General features: G+C 37.9%; 1 protein-coding gene across 1 annotated transcript in view; it reads right to left on the reverse strand.

The window, feature by feature from the left end:
• NGFR (nerve growth factor receptor) overlaps positions 1 to 5,634 on the reverse strand; it is a 54,509-nt gene extending 48,875 nt beyond the window's left edge. Inside the window, exon 1 of the mRNA XM_072414739.1 lies at positions 5,519 to 5,634. Coding sequence (XP_072270840.1) covers positions 5,519 to 5,569 — 51 coding nt within the window. The 5' untranslated portion in view covers positions 5,570 to 5,634. The remainder of the gene's footprint in view (positions 1 to 5,518) is intronic.
• Between the last annotated feature and the right edge of the window lie 4,739 nt (positions 5,635 to 10,373).

Consider the following 10,373-nt stretch of genomic DNA (forward strand, 5'->3'; position numbering starts at 1 on the left):
TGGAGATCCCCACTTTTTTCTAGAGGTAATGGTAACACGATCTAACAGTAGTAGAATGTTTTTAATAGAAGAATAAAAAACAGTATTAGAGACCCAAGGCTGATTGTTTTACGCTTCTCTGCTCTAGATGGTAATATTTTTTAAATTAAGTGTAGTGTTGCCTTTAATTAATGCTTAATGGGATAAATGGGTACTTATAATGGTGGTAAGTGGGGAAAGATCCTTTATAATGGTGATCAGTGTAGAAGTCAGTAAAAGTGTAGTGTCCTTTTATATTGATTAGTGCCCTCACATTGGTGATCAGTGTGGACATGACCAGTTGCATTGGATGCCAGTGCCAATGGAAGTGGATGTGCCAGTTGTATTGGATGCCAGTATAATGGGAGAACAATCAAATACTGATTACTGCTTAAGTGTCTTCTAGCAACCTCTGGAGAGACTGTAAAGTTTCAGGAAAACCTGTAAGAGACATCCAGGAAAATTAGAAAGATTAGAGAAAAGACTGCAATGTCTTTCTTCAATATGCTTGGGAGTTTGACTTCGAGCTAGCTTAAATGTCGTGTTGTGTTGCCTTGAGTTGCTTCTAGTTAAATTTCATTTAGCTTGTTTTGCTTCAAGCTGCTTCTCAGTTGCACTAAGCTGCTTCAGAGCTGCTTCTAGTTTTTCTTTCCATCACTTTGACTTGTATGGGTAATCAAAAACAGTTCAGACACAAAAAGAATGTCTGAGTAGGGCATGGTAAAATAACTTTAACCACATTGAGATCAGCCGGCTTTGTCCATAGTAAAGATTGCAATCACTCCTATGATGAAATTAAAAATTTTCCCCTGCAGAACAAAAGTTATTGCTGGTTTGGGTAATGGGGTAAAGAGCTCTCATCTCTCATCTACTCCTGCGGTTGGCCTAAGGTTACGGACAGGAAATCTGCTGTACATATGGCATCCCTGTGATCAAAGCTTTATCTTAATATATTTAGTTACGATAGTCGCTGTGTAACCCAATACACATATTAGTGAATGTTATTACTAATTCTTTCTGTATGTGACTCATGCTGTGTTTAAGACTCCTTATTAAACTTTGTTTCTATACCCTCACTGTTTCTTCTATAATCCATACATGGCTTCATTTTTTGGCACATGGAGGACAAGAAGAAATTTAGGCATGATCTGACCAATCAAAGGCACTGACTGATATCTTATCAACCTGAATACATGGCTGGTTGCTACTGTTTATAATATGGTGATGAACAAGGGAGGTACGTAAAGACCCCCCTATGATAACTTTTTAGGTGTATACAGAAGTAATTCAGTTTTAGTTCCTTAACAATGACAGATGGCAGCCAACCATGTCTGCAGGGCACCCGTGGACATGAAAAGATTTTGAAAAGAATCACAAAACACAATGAATGATGAATGTAAGGATACCTGAAACATGATAAAGGCATGTAAAATGTCAGGATCAGGCGTCTGTCATTTAGCAGTATAATCTAGTCTTTCTCAACCTTCTTATCTAAATAAATATTTTTTAGCTCTCACGGAACTTCTGCTAAAACCAATTCATTGGGTGTCAGTGGGGAGAAATTCTCCTACATTAGTGGTCATTGGGACGAATGCCCCTCCTTACAATGGTGGCCAGAATTCCACCTATACAGACAGCTAAACCAATCATTGATGTCTTGCAGCTGGCTCCGCCAAGTATCATTGGCGCTAGAACTAGGCAAGTACCATCTAGTTGGAGATAATCTAACCAAAGGTCAAGAAATCTCTTGCAACCGCTGGAGGAACCTTGGTTGAGAAAGGCTGGTACAATATGTACTTTTTTAGTAAGTTATATACGGTTTAGGGAAATGAAATCACGCCAAACTGAGATTCCCTGCTTTGCTGCCAATGTGATGGGAGGAATCTCAACTGCATGATCATGAAGTTTATCTCATTGTATTAAATATAACTGTGCACATACATACTAACAGAATTCCCTTCTAGTCTAATACTACAACATTTAACAATGTCCTGATAGCACAAACAATGTCAAATAATATAGTTATGTGTATCAAGAATACCCATTATCCCTATTTAATGTACAGCGCTGCCTAAAATGTTGGCACCATATAAATCCTATTTAATAATAATGACTAATTTTTAAAAAGCCCATTTGGTATCCCAGCTGTATGTTGGCTCATCCACTGCTGTCATTCATTTTCATTGTAACTATTTAATGCAGAGTGTAAGAACCATCATAGGGAACAATTCCTTTTGCTGACATAAATTGAAAAGCATGAAAATAATAACATCACCTTCTGTGATTGGTTAAAGCCTAATTTTCATCATAACTTCAAACAAAATATAACAAAAGATGAAATAACAGAGCTAAAATATTCACTATCAATCAAGAAATTGATTATGCAGTATTTTATTTTCTGCCACTAGATGTCCTCAGTATAATGCCCAGCATCAGTCAACCCACTTCCTATGAACCCAGGATGTCCTGAACCAGCCTACTATTGGATACTGAAAGAAGACGCAGCGTAGTGACAAGCTTATACCTCTGGTAACTCAAATCACTGAAAGAAGACGCAGCATAATGGCAAGCTTATCCCTCTATCACTCAGTTTTATGCTCCTATCAGTATGCTTTGTGTCAGTAGAAAAACTGATTGACTTTTTATACTGCTTTTTATTATGGCCCAAACCCAGTGGCAGACATAGCTAACAGTGGGCCCCTGCGCAGAACTGACCTAAGTCAGAGACAGAGCTATTACTGGGGGTGCCCTTGTTGGCCAAGGAAGGTCCGGGGTCCTTGCACACTTTGCACCTCCTTATATGCACTCCTGCCCCGTTAGTGATAATTTCTAGGAACTGCAGAATGAATGATCCCAGAACAGAACTGTTTTTTGGAATGGGCAGGGGTAGGATGAGCTGTGTGCACTAGAATGGTCCTCCCCAATAGAAAAGCAAGAGTAGTCATTCCTGTTGGAAATTTAGTGATCTGGCAGAAGAAATCCCCAGATAATGTTGGGGTACAGCTGTGCAGACAGTAAATTGATGCCTGGGATGATCACAGATCTAGCATCTATGTATAACTTAAATGACCAAGGCTGCACATCATTGTCAGACTTCTTAAGCCTGCCATACACCATACAATCGGATCATAAATCTCTTCAGTTTGTATTACAATGAAAGGACAGATAAATATTTATTCATCACTACCAGCTCATTACAACTCGTAAAAGCAAACTTACAGCATTTCCAGTACTTAATCTTTCACCGATCAACACAGGAAAGCTCAGAAATCAAGCGTTACCTCCCAAAAACATAAGCCCACCTAACCGTCCTCCCATTTCCACCCACTAGTGCTGACTGATCCATTCATAATACTTCTCCCTAATTCATAAACACAAATCCTCCTTTCATCTCTCCTGGCTCCATCAGATCCCTAATAGCAGCCTTTCACAATATCCCCTCCCAAATCGTGTTCATTCAAGATTCCCCTTATTTCCAATCCCAGTACCGTACAAAATACACTGTCTGAATCCACACTGAAACTTTGCAAGTCCAGAGAATAATACAAACTCATTCACAGCCTGCAACAACTGGAGAACTATAGGGGCAAGGCTAAAGTTTGCAACATGATAATAACAGAAAATATTAAATGGGATAATACTGAGAATGTTATTTATAAAAAAAGAAATCAAATAAAATGATTGAGATATCAATGAATAATTGAAAACAACTGACGCTCAAATAACTACCAATCAAAGCAGACGTTCTAACTTAAGAATGTAATTAAATATCAAGGAATAGACAGTGGTACCATTAGGGTTGCCACTTAGCGGGTAACTTACCTGCCTGGCCAGCATAACTTGGACAAGTTGTCAATGTAATACTACAATAATATTATTAATATGAAAAGGAAAGACTATTGGGTCTATTTATAAAGCAGTGATTCTGACATTCACCAAATGTTCTCTGGTGGAGGATGAATCACTGCCATTGAAAACACATGGACATGGAAAAATAGGGTTTTGTCAGATTCCCTTATAAGATCAGGAAAGGCATCCTTAGGTATCATACACCATTCAACTCCATTTATTCATTCATTCTGTCCAGAATTAGATTGTAAGAATGGCAGATACACCTAGCAACTTGCTTAGAAGATATAAAAAGAATCTCAAACTTTTTTTGAAGTCTTGAAATGAGATTATGTTCCATATTGGACAGAACCCCTTACTAAAGTTTGTTTCCCATGCAGTGGGAATTTCACATACTGTACAATGGCTCTCAGAAGAGAAACATAGTGGGAGGGGGGGGGGGTATTTAATTGAAGTATATTCCCCAAAGCTGTCATCCTTATCCTTAGAATTGTAGGGGTCAGTTTATAAACTGAGAATCTGACATGCATTGAAACATTCACTGGTGAAGAATCAGTTACTGCCATTGAAACACATAGACCTGGAGAATTCCAAGAAGAAATGTTTCAATGATTGTCAAATTCTCTGTTTAAGAATATACTCCATAGTGTTAACCAGGCACAAGTAATAGGCACATGATTGTCCCAAGTAGTGCAGGAAGGATAAAGATGACCGCCCTGTATAACTTATCTTTTAAAACCATGAAAACGGTTTTCCTTAAAGGACTATACCATTCAAAAATGATAAATTGGTTTTGCATAGATAACACTGATCTGAATCACCTCCTAGCTTTTTGAAACTCTCAGGGACTTTATTCACAAGAAATTAAAGTTAACATCCAACTGGAAAAGCGAGACCCTCTCAGCACAGTCCATGGCAAGTGGGCGGAATTGGGAACTCAATAAGAGATGATTCCACTTATCAGCCCCAACTCAATCACATCCAAAAAGTACCAAACTTTACAGAACCACCCTGGGATTTCCAACTATTAGGTCAACTTTAAAACTTTCCATACTGGACGTCAGATCTTATACTGACTTATGGAAGTTACAAATGAAATGTCATAAAACAGGACATGCAAATAGGGAACTAGGAGAGAGAAGCCAGAGGCAAGAGGAGGAGCAGAATGACAGTTTCCATACACCAACTAGCCAGCTGATATATTGCATTAATGGATCTGTACATGGAGGAGGGGGTGAAGGCTTTGGGACTAGCCTGTGCACTGAAGGGCATTGTGCAGCTCCTACTGAAATCTGAGTATGTTCAGCATTCACACAAAAAGGTAATGATCCCTACTGCATTATCCGCAAAGCCAAACCCTTAGAGATTGCAGATAGTATAGGGCACACAATGCACCATCAACATAAACACATAAAATCTATATACAGCATGTGGTGGAGAAAATGAGTTGGAGAAAAGCTTCAAATTTGCGAAACGTCAAATGCACCCATAGGCAAAAAATAATTGCTGTCATATAATAGAGGGACACGCCAAAATTTTAAATAATTGCTATGTTTTTTACAATAAGCATGCCATGAGATCACAGCATTCTAAAAATCCATAATGCAGATGAGCAGGAGGATTATGGATGAGATAAAATGGGTCCACTTACTATGCTGCATAGAAGAAGTACAAGGGTTGTCTCCATTCCTCTTGGTCCCATTGAGCTGATGATAATGGCTTGTGTACTAGTGACAGTCAGATGCAGAATGCAGCTCTACAATTCAGCTACACCTGCCCCTAAAGCCTTGACAAGCCATCCCCTTCTGTTTAAAGAGAACCATCCCCTCTGCTGTCCTCCCACTGGCTGCATACAGCCTCCTCCTCCCTACCGGGGAACACTTCCAGCAAAACCAAAGACTGATTGTCAGGATTGGATTTAGGGAATCATGCTTGGAACAGAGCCCTGAAAACACTTAACTGATAATTATTAAAGAAAAAAAAAATAAAAGAAAGAAAAGATGGAAAGGCAGCATTTTCATGGGCTTCTTGTTTATTGTGTTATTGGAGCTTCTCATCCTTCTCACGTGGGAATTAATGGGAAAGGTCGGGGTCGTACATATACTCCGAGCTGCAGGAGGTTCATGTAAAGAAATAATTTTTTAATACATCGTCTTATTTATTTATAATAAAAAATGAAACAACGGTTGGTAGCCACGGTCTTGAATTTCTCATCCAAAAATGACCATTAGGCTTTGTTCATACCAGCGGATAAAAACTGCGCCATTTACTACTTCTGGTGCCAAGTGGTTGTCAATTGGCACCAAGGAGCAGCAACAGACAGTAACCAATAGGTATTTCAGGATTTGCTTGCAGTTGGAAGCATTTTTTTTAACCTCTGTATGGAACTTCGTATTCCTTGTAAAGGGTTAAACGCTCTTAGACCCTGTGTGTAACGTTTGAGAAACATCTGTACGGCAAGGAATTGCCTGAAAAGAATGAGTTCCCATTTGTTCCAATGTTAACCATTTTTAGGTGATGGCTGGGTGTCTTTAATCACAGCACTACGATAGACTGAACTTATTGGGTTATTAATATTATTATTATTATTATTAATAATAAACAGGATTTATATAGCGCCAACATATTATTATTATTATTATTAATAAACAGGATATATATAGCGCCAACATATTATTATTATTATTATTAATAAACAGGTTATATATAGCGCCAGCATATTATTATTATTATTATTAATATTATTATTATTAATAAACAGGACTTATATAGCACCAAAATATTATTATTAATAATAATAAACAGGGTTTATATAGCGCCAACATATTATTATTAATATTATTATTATTAATAATAAACAGGTTTTATTTAGCGCCAACATATTATTATTAATATTATTATTATTAATAATAATAAACAGGGTTTATATAGCGCCAACATATTATTATTAATATTATTATTATTAATAATAAACAGGATTTATTTAGCGCCAACATATTACGCAGCGCTGTACAATAAATAGGGTTTGTAAATGACAGACGAATACAGACAGTGACACAGGAGGAGAAATGGACCCTGCCCCAAAGAGCGGGTTCCATGAGAAGAATGTTACATATGTTGAAGAAGAACGTGGTTAAAATTCCAAAATATGCAAATAGACATTTTTTGTAGAAGTACCATACTACGTATAAAGGATTGGTAATTGCTTTTTCATTATCATTTTAATTGCCTGGTGCAGTTTTGTTGGGATGAATAAACTTGTTGTGTATACACAGGAGTTCATTCATCCCAATTCATCCCATCCCAAGCCCAGAACCCAGAAGAAAAGTGCCAGTGAGGTCCGGTTGTCATTGAGGTCATATTGCTGGAGGTTAGGTAAGTATAGTTCTGCTTTAAACTGGCCATACATAGGACAATTTCACTGCAGTCTATTTATTGTTTCAGTGACTCACCTATAAATCGATGGATATGGTGTGCAAGAGAACCTTGATTGATTGGGTCAACAAATTGTAGAAGCATTTGATTTTTTTTTACAACCTCTCCATAGATCCCCATTCCAGTTTAGGTGAATGTGCACATACATTTGTTTTAACTGTGCTTTGTTTCTGCTGGATGCATTAATTGCTGTGTGTAATATTAATATTATTATTATTATTACTACACAGTATTTATATAGCGCCATCATATTACCCAGTGTTGTACAAGGTCCATAGTCATGTCACTCAAAGGGGCTCACAATCCAATAAATAGTACAATTTAACGGCTGACAATTATTTATCGAATACGTTGATCGAATTGAATATCAAATTGGCTGGCATCAGTATTGAATAACGTTAGATAAGTGAAAATTTAAAGATCCATACCAAGCAATCAAGCCTGTGATTAGGATGTTAAACCATCCTTGCTTTTAATGTGATCATTTCTAGAGCTCCAGCCTACGGAGAACACAGCTGGATCGTCTCAGTTCATACCTCCCTCCAGACGGAGCTCTTGCGTTAATGACGTAAATGTACCTCAGGGGTAAAGGTGGCGTAAACTGAACATTTTTGCTAATGTGCCTTAGGGGTGTTGTGGGAAGTGAATGCACTTTGAGAATAATTACATATTAACAATGGGATCATACAAACTCCATGCAGTTAGGGTTCCTGGTTGTAACTGAATCCAAGACACCAGAGCTGCAAGACAAGTGGTGACTGCCATGGTGATATTAAAGGAAATCTGCATATTGAGCTATTCTGGAAATGCTAGCTGCATGGCTGTCATGCTGACCCACAGCTTGAATGATTTCTGGGTTACTGACCTGGAACAAATCTGTAGATCAGAAATCTTGACTTTAAATCATTGTACTAAGGCTAATGATTGTTTATTTATTAGGTGGATTGCATTGCATACCTCTCCGCACCCCAATTTCTATTGCTGCACCAAATGGTGAGCATTAATAGAGTCATGAAGGATTATACAGATTAATACAGACCATATAGATCTTCAGAGACCATGTAAGTGAAAAGCACCATAGAGGACTATAGAGACTATAGCAGTCTACAGAAACCATAGACCTATAGAGAAAATATAGTCACCTTAGAAGTCTATGGAAACCATATACAGCTATAGAGACCATATTATTTATAGTCACCTTTGAAGTCTTTAAAAACCATATGGACCTATAGAGACCATATACTTTTAAGCACTATAGACGTTTATAGAGATATCTGTACCTATAGTGACCATTGTATATAGTGAAACTATAAGCACCATAGAGGTCTATAGAGATCTCTATACCTTTAGTGACCATTAAGACCCATAGAAACCATACAAATCTGTAGGCTTGTATTACATGCTAATTAAGGTAACACCAACATTTTCTGCATTTTTTAATATTGGTTACAGTACATTTTGGAATGTTAAATGTATAATTAGCAAGTAATATTGTATGTCATTTTACCATTTTCACCAGCTTACTATACTATGTTGCCCTTATTGCATTTACGAGGGGGTGCTGCGAAGTTCCCGGCTTTGCCCCCTTCCGGATGAAATAGAAAAATGAGTGTGGGGGCATATGACAGCCTAATATCTTAGTATGTAAGTGTGCAAATATCAGGTCTTTGCGATTCCTAAAACTGATTTTTCTTTCAGTGAGAAGCAGTGATGGTAGAGGCAAAAGAAAGTTTCACGTCGTTGGAGTTACGGGCCGCCATAAAGTTTTTGTTTCTCCAGGGAAAGGAAGGACACTTCTCCCCCAGTGTTTGTGACATCTCAGTGTGAATGTCCTTTTCTGAATTTCCCTGGAAGAACAAAAACTTCATGACGGCCCGTAACGCCAACGACGTGAAACTTGCTTGTGCCTCTGCCATCACAGCTTCTCAATAAAAGAAAAAACAGTTTTAGGAAACACAAAGACCTGATATTTGCACAGCTACATACTAAGATATTAGGCTGTCATATGCCCCCACACTTATTTTTCTATTTCATCTGGAAGGGGGCAAAGCCAGGAACTTTTCAGCACCCCCTCATATACATGCCAAAGGACCTACAGTATGTTCACCATCCAGGTCCCTTGCCAGTGCCATTACCAGGTAACAAGGAACCTGTAATTCTGCACTGCAGATGTACCTGTGCCTGGATATGTCGAATGGGTTACATGTCTAGAAAAAAATAATTAGGTACTCAAATTTCTATTGGATCATTTCTATCCGAAGGGCATAACATCATATAGGTATGTGTATGTGCAGTGTTTTGGGACTTCCAACCAACTCAGAATATCAATTTGATTGGTTGGAAGAGTACATAATTGATTATCATTTGTTGTCATACTGATCCTCTAACTCCAGAAGCCAGTATATCAGAAAAACTATGAAAATAGGACTTTCTGTTTTTCCTAATCTGCATACTTATAATAGGTCAGTGACTTATTTTTTTTTTAGGTCGGTATAGTAATTACTATCTCATTGCAGTGGCAGTCTGTTTTACCCATTTTGTCTCTTTATCCACCCCTACAATTGCACATCATATCTGACCTATACATAAGCAAGAAATCTCCCACAGCTTCATGGAGAGCTTTTATTTTGTTCTTGATTCAGATTTGTTCAGCCATGACATGCTTAGAAGTAGGAGGAATGACTATACATTACTTTTTTTAAATTTCTGTATGATGCAAAGCCACGAGGACCCCATAAATAAAGCCATTGTTATGTGTTTCACCAATACAGTCCGTGCTTCATTCTTTCAGTAAATGGAAATGTGTCTGCCAAATACCAAGTACGGCTTTTCTCAATGTGCCATACCCAGGAACATTCATTAGATTTATGATCACCGTCACTCTGACTGTATCATGATGACTTGACTGCCTGTAAAAGCAATGCACATCATTACCAATAAAGCTGACTATCCAATTCACGTTGAGGTAGGATGCCCATAGATGCCAGATCTCTCATCCAGAACAATAGAAGATTGAAATTGCACTGTCAGTCTTGCAGCAACTTTTTTAAAGCAAATCTGTAACCTGGGCA

The sequence above is a fragment of the Pyxicephalus adspersus genome, chromosome 6 (genome assembly GCF_032062135.1).
Source record: "Pyxicephalus adspersus chromosome 6, UCB_Pads_2.0, whole genome shotgun sequence".
In the NCBI taxonomy this organism is placed as follows: Eukaryota; Metazoa; Chordata; class Amphibia; order Anura; family Pyxicephalidae; genus Pyxicephalus; species Pyxicephalus adspersus.